The sequence below is a fragment of the Budorcas taxicolor genome, chromosome 6 (genome assembly GCF_023091745.1).
Source record: "Budorcas taxicolor isolate Tak-1 chromosome 6, Takin1.1, whole genome shotgun sequence".
Taxonomy (NCBI): domain Eukaryota; kingdom Metazoa; phylum Chordata; class Mammalia; order Artiodactyla; family Bovidae; genus Budorcas; species Budorcas taxicolor.
Window position 1 is genome coordinate 4,452,996 of NC_068915.1, and position 13,364 is coordinate 4,466,359.

The following is a 13,364-nucleotide window of genomic DNA, read 5'->3' on the forward strand; positions in this document are numbered from 1 at the left end:
CAGGATTTCCTTCTCTTTTAAGGCTGAATAATATCCCATTATATATATATACACACACACACATATATATGTGTGTGTGTGTATATATACACTCACATATAATACCACATTTTGTTTATATATTTATCCATTGATAGACACTTGGGTTGTTTCCACTTTTTTGCCTATTGTGACTAATGCTCTACATCTGTGTCTCTATTTTTGCTTTGTGAATACATCATCTATACCATTTTTCTTAAGCCTTCCCTGGTGGCTCAGATGGTAAAGCGTCTGCCTACAATGCAGGAGACCCGGGTTCAATCCCTGGGGAGGGAAGATCTCCTGGAGAAGGAAATGGCAACCCACTCCCGTATTCTTGCCTGGAAAATCCCATGGGTGGTGGAACCTGGTAGGCTACACCCTATGCGGTCACAAAGAGTTGGACATGACTGAGCAACTTCACAAATACCATTTTTCTAGATTCCACCTCTATTTACACCTATAGTGTATGCATTAATACACTATATTTTTTCTTCTCTTCCTAACTGACTTCACTTTGTATGACTCTCTCTTTTCAAATGACATGATTGTCAATGTAGAAAATCTCAAGAGATCAACAACAACAAACCGCCTAAAACTAACAAGTAAATTCAGCAGCATCATAGGTTTCAAGATCAACATATGAAATAATTGCATTTCCATGTACTAGTAATGAACACATGGAACTGAAAATTAGAACTACAATATCATGCACAGATGCTTAAAAAATAGCTTAAGTGCAAATCTAACAAAATATTATGCAGGCCTTATATGCTGAAAACTGCAAAATGCTGATGAAAGAAATCAAAGAAGACCTAAATATACAATGAGACCTACTCTGTTCACAGATTTATTCATAGTAGAGATCTCAATTCCTATCAAAATCCTAGAAAGACATTTTGCAGAGACACACAAATATATTATAATATTTATACAAATAGGCACAGGCCCTAGAATATCTAAAATTCTTTTTTTAAAGAAAAAGAAAGTGGCAGAAATCACTCTACTTGGTTTCAAGACTTACATAGCTGCAGTATTCACAACTGTCAGGGATTAGAGGACAAAGAGACACTTCAGTCAGTGGAACAGAATAGAGAGCTCAAAATGTCAGATGTAAAACCACAGCACTCTTAGAAAAGGACACAGGAGGAAAGCCTAGGGACAGGGAATCTGGTGAAGAGTTCTCAGACTGGACGTCAAAAGTATAACTAATAAAATTAAAAAAGGATAAATGGGACCTGATCAAAATTGAAACCTTTGAGAAGGAAGGTATATATGTACACATAGAGCCAATTCACTTCATTGTACAGCAGAAACTAACAGACCATTGTAAAGCAACTGTACTCCAATAAAAAATTTAAAAATGAAAATTTTGATCCATGAGAGACTCTGTAAAGGGGATAAACAACAGAGTATAAACAGAAGGAAAGATTACAAGCCACTTATTTGACAAAGAATTAGCATCTAGCACTCTAGTACTCTTGCTTAGAAAATTCCATGGATGGAGGAGTGTGGTGGGCTACAGTCCATGGGGTTGCAAAGAGTTGGACACAACTGAGCAACTTCACTTTACTTTCACTTTATCCAAAGTGTACCTTCTAAACTCAACAGCAAACAAGCCAAACAGTTCAATTAGAAAATGGGTAAATATATTTTAAAAAATGTTTCACTGAAGAAGATACTGGGATGGCAAATAAACACATGAGAAGATATTCAATATAATTTGCTATTAGAAGAATGCAAAGTAAGACTCAATGAGATATCACTGAACACTTATTAAAACAGCTAAAATAAAAGTAATGAGACAGCACCAAGGATGTGGAGAAACGGAAATTCTAATATGTAGATGTTGGAAAGTTAAAATGTACAACTATTCCAAAAAGTAGTTTGACAATTTCTTGTTGTTGCTCAGTCACTTAGTTGTGTCCGACTTTGCAACCAGCATGGGAAGGCCTGGACTTTGCAGCACACCAGGCTTTCCTGTCCATCACCAACTCCAGGAGCTTGGTCAAACTCATGTCCATCAAGTCAGTGATGCCATCCAACCATCTTATCCTCTGTCATCCCCTTCTTTTCCTGCCTTCAATCTTTCCTAGCATCAAAGTTTTTTCCAATGAGTCAGTTGTTTGCATCAGGTGGCAGACGTATTGGAGCTTCAACTTTAGCATCAGTCCTTCCAATGAGTATTCAGGACTGATTTCCTTTAGGATTGACTGGTTTGATCTCCTTGCTGTCCAAGGGAGTCTCAAGAGTCTTCTCCAGCACCACAGTTTGAAGGCATCAATTCCTTGGGGCTCAGCCTTTTTTATTGCCCAGCTTTCACATCTGTACATGACTACTGGAAAAAACATAACTTTGACTAGAGGACCTTTGGCAAGGTAATGCCTCTGCTTTTTAATATGCTGTCTAGGTTGTTCTTAACTTTTCTGCCAAGGAGCAAGCATCTTAATTTCATGGCTGCAGGCACTATCCACAGTGATAATGGAGCCCAAGAAAATAAAGTCAGCCACTGTTTCCACTGTTTCCACTGTTTCCCCATCTACTTACCGTGGAGTGATGGGACCGGATGCCATGATCTTAGTTTTCTGAATGTTGTTTAGTTTTAAGCCAACTTTTTCACTCTCCTCTTTCACTTTCATCAAGAGGCTCTTTAGTTCTTCTTCGTTTTTTGCCATACAGGTGGTGTCATTTGCATATCTGAGGTTATTGATATTTCTCCCGGCAATCTTGATTCCAGCTTGTGATTCATCCAGCCAGATATTTCATATGATGTATTCTGTACATAAGTTAAATAAGCAGGGTGACAATATACAGCCTTGATGTACTCCTTGGCAATTTCTTAAAAACCTAAATATACAAACCATAGACTGGACAAGCAAAGTGAAGAGAAGTGTTAGTCACTCAGTTGTGTATGACTCTTTGCAACCCCATGGACTGTAGCCTGCCAGGCTCCTCTGTCCATGGAATTCTCCAGGCCAAAATACTGGAGTGGGTTGCCATTCCCTCTTTCAGGCGATTTTCCTGACCCAGGGATTGAACCTGGGTCTCCTGCATTGCATGCAAATTCTTAACCATTTGAGCCACCAGGAAAGCCCAGAATGGACAAGCAAACTTTTTGTCATTTCTCAAAGAAATGAAAACATACACACAAAAATCTGTACCTGGCTCTTCAGAGTAGCTGTGTTTATAATAGCCCCAAACTGGAAACAACCAAAATATCTTATTATGGGTGACTGGTTAAACGGTGATATATGCTCAGCAGTAAAAATGCAACTACTGATACACCTAACAACTTTGATGAATTTTAAGAGCATTATGCTGAGTGGGCAAAAAAAATTGATATCAAAAGATCATATACTGTGTGATTGTTTATACAACCTGCCAAAATACAGAGCCGGAGAATGATTAGTGATCAGCAGGGGTCAGAGATAGGGGGAGTACTGGGTGTGACTGTAAAGGGATAGCTTTATGGAAATCTTTGTGGTGAGAGAAGAGTTTTCTATCTTGGTTTTGGTGGTGGTTACAGGCATCTACACTTGCTATAAAATGACACAGACCTACACACACAATATATCACACACATATCAGATTCCTGGTTTTATATTCTACTATAGGAAGAAAAATTATGACCAACGTAGATAGCATATTCAAAAGCAGAGACATTACCTTGCCAACCAAAGTCCGTCTAGTCAAGGCTATGATTTTTCCAGTAGTCATGTATGGATGTGAGAGTTGGACTGTGAAGAAGGCTGAGTGCCGAAGAATTGATGCTTTTGAACTGTGGTGTTGGAGAAGACTCTTGAGAGTCCCTGGGACTGCAAGGAGATCCAACCAGTCCATTCTGAAGGAGATCAGCCCTGGTTGTTCTTTGGAAGGAATGATGCTAAGGCTGAAACTCCAGTACTTTGGCCACCTCATACGAAGAGTTGACTCATTGGAAAAGACTCTGATGCTGGGAGGGATTGGGGGCAGGAGGAGAAGGGGATGACCGAGGATGAGATGGCTGGATGGCATCACTGACTTGATGGTCGTGAGTCTGAGTGAACTCCGGGAGTTGGTGATGGACAGGGAGGCCTGGCGTGCTGCGATTCATGGGGTGGCAAAGAGGCGGACACGACTGAGCGACTGAACTTGACTGAACTGAACTGATCTGATAGTTAAACAAGATATAATCAATTGGAGAAACCAGATGCAGGATACAGGAGACCTCTCTGTACTATCTGTGTGATTTCCTAGGAGCTTGTAATTATTTTTTAACACAGGAGAATAATTAAAAATAAATCTCATTTTGCCTTGGCTGGCTGTAGCCCTATTATAAGAGGAGAAACGGTGAGACTGTGGAAAACCACAGTACTCAGTTTTACCCAGACGCAGGACCTGGGGCACCAGACAGGGAGGAGTTTCCCACTCCCGCCTGGAGGGTGCGGAGGCGGGGTCCCCGAGCTGAAGCTGGGAGTGAGCGGCGCGCAGCCGAGCTCCCGCCCCGCCCTCCGCCCCTCCGGAGCCGGTGCAGCGTCCTCACCGCGTGGCCGGGGAGTGAAAGGCGTGGGGACTGCCGCTCCGGCATTCCGGACGGCCACAGCGCCTGGCCTCAGAGAAGAGCAGAACTTTGAACTAGGAACATTTTTGGTCAATGGGATAATCTCCCTCGCTTTGGCTCTCGATTATGAGTTAAAGCCCTGCACTGTGTTCCCTCCCCCGAACCTCTCGCGCTGCTGGCGGGAGCCCTCCCGCGCGCCGGAGCGCAGAGCAGAGGCTGCCGAGGCCTCCAGGGGCGGGAGGCGGCCGCCGGGCCGGTCCTCCAGGAGCCCGCGCCCCGCTGCGCGGGAGTCCGTGCCCCGGAGGTGGATGGCGCTAGGGGCGCGTGCAGCATGCAATCGCTCAACATCACTCCGGAGCAGTTCTCCCGGCTGCTGCGGGACCACAACCTGACGCGGCAGCAGTTCATCTCGCTCTACGGGCTGAGGCCGCTCGTCTACACCCCAGAGCTGCCCGGGCGCGCCAAGCTGGCCTTCGTGCTCACCGGTGTGCTCATCTTCGCCCTGGCACTCTTTGGCAACGCGTTGGTGGTCTACGTGGTGACCCGCAGCAAGGCCATGCGCACTGTCACCAACATCTTCATCTGCTCCCTGGCGCTCAGCGACCTGCTCATCGCCTTCTTCTGCATCCCGGTCACTATGCTCCAGAACATCTCCGACAACTGGCTGGGCGGTGAGTTCTCTCCCTTTCCTTCTCCCCTAATCCCCAGCCTTCCAGGGAATCCCCCACCACAACACACACTCTGTGCTTTTGACTTTCTTTTTTCCTCCCTCTTCCAAATGAATCCAGCGCCCTTTCTCGGAACTTTCTTACCTTCTCTCACTTGGAGATAAGTTTTGGCTGCTTTTGTTTCCGTTCCACCGTTTTTCTTCCTGTTGCTTAGAAACTCAAGTTAGGAAGCACTTAGAAGAGGCTCAGGGCAGTGGGGTGGGAAGTCACATCAGTTATTTCAGCTTCCTTTTCCATAGTTCCCTGGGTGAGTAAGAGCCCCTGGAGAAGGGAATGGCAACCCACTTCAATATTCTTGCCTGGAGAATTCCATGGACAGAGGAGCCATGGGGTCTCAAAGAGTCGGACAGGACTGAGCAACAAACACACACTTTCCATAATTATCAGAACTTTTCCCTATTTTTTTTTAATAAAAGTGAGATACTTTCAAATAATAAAAGCCCCAACATCTCATTCCTCTAATGTCCAGCCTCACTCCCCAGTTTGCCTATACAGGTATTTGTAGTGCCAGTATATTTACGGACTTAAAACTTCAAAACAAACCTAATGCATTAGCAAGAAAAAAAAAAAAAATCTAGTCCTCTTAAAAAAAAAAAAAAACATAGACAGAGTCATACTTGGAGAAGGAATACAGAAAACATAGTCCCCCTGAAAGAGAAGAGATTAATTTCTCTTCCTTAGGAGAGCAGAAATGGAAGAGAACCATTTGGAACCATCGTTGAGAGTAGTATGTGGGGAAAAATAGACACTGAACTCCCCTCAAATGATCCAGTCTTTCCAAAGACACATAGCTAGAGCATGTGTTTCGTAATCCTAAATAGTAGTGGGTTGTATTTTCACCAATGCTTATGGAGTGCCCTGAGGAGGAAGCATTAGTTGTACCTGTATTTTCATGGTTGGCTGTACTCTTGTGACCACATCAAAATTCTAAAAAATGGTTGGAAATATAGGGAGAACAGGGAGAAGCTCTGCTGTTTCCACCCATTCCTGAGCTAATCCCTTTTATTCTTATGGCGGGTGTTTACTTCATCCTACTGTTACCAACTTGAGATCTTCCATTTAAGTCTCTGGTATTGTTTTTTGTTTTTCATTTTTTGTACTGTATTTATTGTTAGTGGATCAGGATGCTAAAATCTTTGTTTCCCATCTCATCTATGATGTATGTATTTCTCCAAATGCATCCAACATTAGAGTACACAGCATTGGCTTAAAAGTGACACATAACGCAGTGTCATAAATTGATTTCTGGATTACTGACTTTCTTATGCACTCTGATTTAAATCATTATACTTGGGTATTTTAAAGTTGCCCATTGTAACTAATTCCACAGCATTAATGGAAAAACTTTTAACCGTCACATCTAGCTGTTTTTTTGGTGTTTTTTTGTTTTTTTTTTTTTTGTTTTGTTTTGTTTTGTTTTTGAGAAAAAGGCACAGGAGTTTTCATTTCTAAATGTTTGTGAAGACAGATTTGTGAAGCATGTTTGTATTGCTGGATGATGATAGCAGCATTTATAAAGTTTCTGTAATTAAGCAAAGTGGGTTCTTACACTGGGAATCAGAAGACTTGGATTACTACTTTGGCATTAATGCAGGTTAATGCAACATGTCTGGACCTCAGTTCAATTGAGTATTAGGGATTCTAGAAGCTTGAAAGTGGAATGGGGCAAATCTTTAGCCCCTATCATTGGAGAATGATGCCTAGGGAAGAGTACCTAATGGACCTTCCCTCCTGAGGATTTAGGTGGGCATTGCAGATTTTTTTGAACTTTCTGTTTTCCTAGTTCATGGTGAACATTTCACTTTAACTTCAAATGCTGAAAGAGTATACTACATTGCTTACATATATTTCAGAGTTAGTGTGAGGGTAAAATGTATTATAAAAAGTGCTTTGAAAAAATTTGCCATTCCATGAATATGTAAGGAATTAATTCTATGAAGAAGTGTTTAAAGATGATCTATGTCCATCTGGAACCAGATTTATAGAATAAATGTTCTTATAAATTGAATAAGCAACACCAAAATTGAAGAAAAAAAAAGCTTGTAGGCCAACTGGAGATAGTAGTACAAGGAGGATTAACTTGTACTTCACAGGATAGGATAAAAATGGCAAAACTCCCGTGATGAATTACAAAAAGAGAGTTAAAGGGAATGTAATCTAACAGTTAAAATCAGTTCACAGTTTTTTACTTTATAAAGCTATTGAGGATCTCATTTGTTGGCAAAGCATTTTACTATGAGAATACAAAAATGAATAAAGCCCACATGTGGCTCTATGGGCCTCAGAGAATAGGAAATAACCTAAGCTGGGCAAAAGGTAGGTATGGTAAGAGAGAATTTATTTAGGCCTGCAGCATGGAAAAGTCAGGAAGGTTTCATCAAGGCAAAAATCTTGAAGGGTAATTCAAACTGTTTCCAGAAAAAAAAAAACAGAAGGATGGAATGCATTTTAGGAACAGGGCTTCAAATTGTGGAGAAAAGAAAGGAAGTGATGTAGTCCAAGAATATTATTTAAGGAAGGCATTTCAGAGAATCCGGAAATACAGATTTTATGCTGTTGGCATTAATTCAGATTTGAAAAATAAAATGTAGTTAGGTGAAAGCAAACCTCTCTGTGGGTTTGGCCACATATCACCTGATGTGAAGAGCCGACTCATTGGAAAAGATCCTGATGCTGGGCAAGGTTGAGAGCAGGAGGAGAAGGGAGTGATAGAGGATGAGATGGTTGGATGGCGTCATTGACTCAGTGGACGTGAGTTTGAACAAACTCCGGACGATAGTGAAGGACAGTGAAGCCTGGTATGATGAAGTCCACGGGATTGCAAAAAGTTGGACATGACCGAGGTACTGAGCAACAACAACACGGGCCTCCAGTTTGTGACTTCTCTACAAAGCCTCTCAGACATTTCTGAGAACAGAAGAGTTGGGAATGACTTGTGTTTCTTCCTGTAGTCTACTCTCTCCCTTGCTCGGGACCAAGAGCAACTTCTGAGTTAAAGCCTATGCTTTGATAAGATCCTCAAGTGATTCACGCACACATGAAAGTTTGAGAGATACCGCTTTAGGTAATGGTTCTCAGACCTGGCTGCACAGAGAATCTCCTGAGGGAGTGTGAAAGCTGAGCCGGGCCCGCCCCCGTCCAGACTGGTTGCATCTGACGCTCTGGAGTACTGACTTAGAGCCTCTGTGTGCATCTCTACTCCGCTCCCTGCTGCAGGACATGATGTTGTTGCCTTGACACTGGTCGTGGCAGGAGTATTTGAATCATGGAAATTGTTAGCTATGTATTTGTCCTTTAAAAAAACCCAGACACTTGTTTTCCAGCATACCCCCGAGCAGAGGGATTGAGTTTCCTTTTGCCCAGTGATGGCACATCCATGACAGTAAGACAAAGTGTAGCCATAAACATTTAGTTTATTTAGGAGATACAACTGATCCTCAGCATCTAGGTGTTGCCCAGCATTGTGGCAAGCTGATGTACAATCCTGTTTATATCCTGTGTCTTACCATCCTGATATCGACTGTCTTTGACCTGTCGATTGACTTGTTCCCAGGCTACTCCCCAGAACTGCTTCCCGCATGGAATGAGGATTCTCTTCCCCCCAAAATAATAAATAACATTTGCTCCTAACTTTTCTTTGATCACTAATACAAGGATGGGGTTGTGTTATTACCATAGCAATTAACAGTAGGGCCTTGAAAGTTCTGTCTCTGATCTACTCTGATTTATTTGGTCAGACTCCAGCAGTGAGCTTGCCCACTGTGTTCTTGGGGCCAGGGAATTTACCTGTCCTTATCTGTAGCCTACTCTTCTTCATTTTGCCTCTTTCCTCCCCTTCCTTTTATCTTTCTTTACAATATCTACATGTGTCTCCACATTCACTGACTGAGCCTGTTCAACTTTTTGTCCAGCTAAAATCAGTGTAATAAATTGGGCTTCTGAGTAATGCTCTGGGACACTTTGCTCTCTTCTCTAACTTTCCCATGAACTTCCCTTTTCTTTCTATCTCTGTTGCCTTTATGTCTCTGTCTCTTTCTTTATGCTTTCCCTTTGAATGATTCTCACTTACCCTTATTTTTTTGCGTGCATATCCACTGAAGCCTAGTATGCAGTCTTTTTTTCTCTCCTCATTCATTTCTGCACTGAGGCTACAGCCAGGACTCTTCCTTACTTTCCTGATGATTCTGAAATCAATATCTAATCATTATCTTAGGCCACAGTTCCTCATTCAATTTGAAGGCATTTACACATGAATATTCTTTGAGCCCCTTTCTTGGGGAGGGTGGGCAAAAATACTGGAGTGGGTTGATACTCCCTTCACCAGGAGATCTTCCCGACCCAGGGATTGAACCCGGGTCTCCCGCATTGTAGGCAGATGCTTCACCATCTGAGCCACCAGGGAAGTCAAGTCATCTATTTCTGCTTTATTGACTATGCCAAAGCCTTTGACTGTGTAGATCACAATAAACTGTGGAAAATTCTGAAAGAGATGGGAATACCAGACCATCTGACCTACCTCTTGAGAAACCTATATGCAGGTCAGGAAGCAACAGTTAGAACTGGACATGGAATAACAGACTGGTTCCAAGTAGGAAAAGGAGTACGTCAAGGCTGTATATTGTCACCCTGCTTATTTAACTTACATGCAGAGTACATCATGAGAAATGCTGGGCTGGAAGAAGCACAAGCTGGAATCAAGATTGCTGGGAGAAATATCAATAACTTCAGATATGCAGATGACACCACCCTTATGGCAGAAAGTGAAGAGGAACTAAAAAGCCTCTTGATGAAAGTGAAAGAGGAGAGTGAAAAAGTTGGCTTAAAGCTCAACATTCAGAAAACGAAGATCATGGCATCTGGTCCCATCACTTCATGGCAAATAGATGGGGAAACAGTGGAAACAGTGGCAGACTTTATTTTGGGGGGCTCCAAAATCACTGCAGATGTTGATTGCAGCCATGAAATTAAAAGACGCTTACTCCTTGGAATGAAATTTATGACCAACCTAGATAGCATATTAAAAAGCAGAGACATTCCTTTGCCAACAGAGGTCTGCTTAGTCAAGGCTATGGTTTTTCCTGTGGTCATGTATGGATGTGAGAGTTGGACTGTGAAGAAAGCTAAGCGCCAAAGAATTAATGCATTTGAACTGTGGTGCTGGACAAGACTCTTGACAGTCCCTTGGACTGCAAGCAGATCCAACCAGTCCATTCTAAAGGAGATCAGTCCTGAGTGTTCACTGGAAGGACTGATGCTGAAGCTGAACCTCCAGTACTTTGTCCACCTCATGTGAAGAGTTGACTCATTGGAAAAGACTCTGATGCTGGGAGGGATGAGGGGCAGGAGGAGAAGGGGACGATAGAGGATGAGATGGCTGGATGGCATCACCGACTCAATGGACGTTAGTTTGGGTGAACTCTGGGAGTTGGTGATGGACAGGAAAGCCTGCCATTCATGGGGTCGCAAAGAGTCAGACACGAGTGAGCAACTGAACTGAACTGGACTGACATGTGAATATCTTATCAGCCTCCGACATTCTCTCACCCTACTTTGTCCCTCTGCCCAGGGTCTAAGTTATTATTAATAGTACTATGAGTCATTCTTGTATTCAGCATTTCCTAGGTATCTGCTCTGTTTATTAGGATATTGTAGGTGTTGAGAAAGCTGTGCCCTGGTGGAATAGCCAGGTTTCAGTTAGAGCGAGAAGGGGAAGGAAGCATTCAAAGAAAAGATGGAGAATGCAGAGAATTTTGTTGATGTCAGGGTTCCAGAGCGCATAGTGGAGAAAGCACAGTGCAAGTGTTGGGCGGCAGGGGCTTGAGTCAAGTTGGGATGAACCTGGATTGGGACCAAGAGCGAGGGATGGTCAAAGAGAATGGGCTTCACAGTGACTGAGGTACATGTGAACTTGAGGCCCAAGCGGTTATTTTGTCTATTTCTTTGGCTTCACCATGCCTTAGTTGAGGCAGGCAAGATCTTTGGTCTTTATTGGAGGTAGAAAGTCAGTTCTAATTCTAGGCTTCTTTATGGCTCTCAACATTAATAAGGTGAGATGGGGCGTGTTTGGGGAGAGGGTGGAGTGGTCCCTTGTTGGCAGGGCTCTGTGCCCACTTTAATCCTGCTGTGCTTGTAGTCACAGCCAGGGGCAAGGATAGTCTCCCTGGGTGTACAGAGAGCTCCGTGGCTCTCCCTGCAATCCTGCTTAGGGCAATGAAAAGAATTTTCTAATGGTTGTTAGAAATTTGAGTAAAAGCTCTTCTAAAAAAAGGAATTCCAAAAATATCCTAGGTGATGGCTGCATCAGTGAGGGAAGCGTATATCCTTGTCTACACTTGAGGACTTCCAGCTTAGGTGATAAAATGTAAAACATCAGAATTCCTCTTAGAGCAGTGGCTCTCAGTCTTGGAAAAACACACGAATCACCTGGGAAGTTTTGAAAACGATGCCTGATGCTTTTCCGCTAGAGATTCTGATTTAATTGATCCCTGAGTATCAGTGTGAACCCAGGGTATCCGATTCTCAAGTTTCCTGATAGAAAATATTGTAATTTATAACCAAGGTTGAGAACCACTGATGTAGGATAAATGCACCAACACTTGGACTGTTGTAAAGGTTAAAAGAAAGAATGTATGTAAAGTGCTTAAATAGCATGATACCAGTCACACGTACCAGTGTAATATATTGTAGCTATTATATTTTTTAAAATAGTAGTTGGAGTCAGAATGTTCGGAAAATACAGAAGCAGGTTGCATAAAATTGAGTCCAACATGGAACTCTGAGGCAATTCTTTTATTGTACACAGCCAATTTCATCTATACTGATGCCCTTAACTTTTTTTGGAGTCTTTCCCAATGGATTTGAAAAGAAGTTAAAAATGATTTAAGAAAAAAGTTGGGATCTAAGCTATGCAAAGGTTAGAAGAAGTTTTCTCTCATCTGGAGAATAGAACTCTAATACTAAACTAGCACATCCAAGCCATAGTGGCTGGTGGGGTGACTTGTGACAGATGAGGTAAAGCTCTCAAGCTTCATCAGAACAACTCCCTTCTTTCTTTTTAATAGATAGGGTTTTGCATAAGATTTCATATGAAAAAGAACAGTTTTACTGAAAGGAGGACCGGAGGGAGGAAGGGAGAAAAAGAAAGAGCCCTCACTGAACACAGCATGACAAATTTAGGTGAATTTTTAGAGATTATGAGCTGATGAATTGTGAAGTGGGTTATTAAAAAAAGTTGTGAAAATTTTATTTGATGATAAGATCTTAATTCTTTGGGCCAATTCAGAACAGAGAGATTAGATTGAACTTCTTCAGGTCTATATTATTGTTTTTTTAATTGATTGATTAGTGGTTAGAAAATATCACTTGTGCTTATTATAATAATTTGTTCTAGAACAGCTCAGAAACTTCAGAGTCCCAGGGGAAATTTAAATATGGTGAAATTGATGTAAAATCAGCAGTATTATGGGCCTTTAAAAAATCTTTTCAGAGGGATGATGAAAGTTATTGATGAAGAATAGTCTCATTAAAGTATAAAAGAAATAAATCAAAGGGAGGCCCAACAGCAACAGCAGTTTGGAAATAAGATAAAAATTGTGCCAGGGGGCTGGCCTCTGGGTGATCTTTCTTGGAATCAGTTATGCACACACTTTGAGAAGGAAAGATGCCAGGGGTCAGAAAATCACTAAATTTTCTCAGATGGTTAGATTGGCAGTAACAGCAATGGGATTTGTATAAAATATTCTCTCTACTTAAGACAAAAATATTTTACAGTTAAAATAAGGAAAGGATTTAACAATCGGAAAGTTTGAAAAACTTTATTGTTCACATAGAATCTTAGAATCGAATCGCCAGTCTATGTCCGATGCAGGATACAGCATGCTTGGGGCTGGTGCACGGGGATGACCCAGAGAGATGTTATGGGGAGGGAAGTGGGAGGGGGGTTCATGTTTGGGAACGCATGTACACCCGTGGTGGATTCATGTCAATGTATGGCAAAACCAATACAGTATTGTAAAGTAAAATAAAGTAAAAATAAAAATTTAAAAAAAAAGAATTTCTTATAGTTTGCTTTTCTGGAA

The 13,364-nt window shown here is 41.9% G+C and overlaps 1 protein-coding gene and 1 non-coding gene across 2 annotated transcripts in view; both read left to right on the forward strand.

Moving 5' to 3' along the window:
* The first annotated feature begins 243 nt into the window (after positions 1-243).
* TRNAC-ACA (transfer RNA cysteine (anticodon ACA)) lies at positions 244-315 on the forward strand. Its single transcript has one exon. It is a non-coding gene; the product is annotated as a tRNA-Cys (tRNA).
* Positions 316-4,889: 4,574 nt separating this feature from the next.
* The window catches only part of QRFPR (pyroglutamylated RFamide peptide receptor), a 55,445-nt gene continuing 46,970 nt past the window's right edge, over positions 4,890-13,364 (forward strand). The window contains exon 1 of the mRNA XM_052642214.1: positions 4,890-5,229. Within this exon, the coding sequence (XP_052498174.1) occupies positions 4,890-5,229 (340 nt within the window). The remainder of the gene's footprint in view (positions 5,230-13,364) is intronic.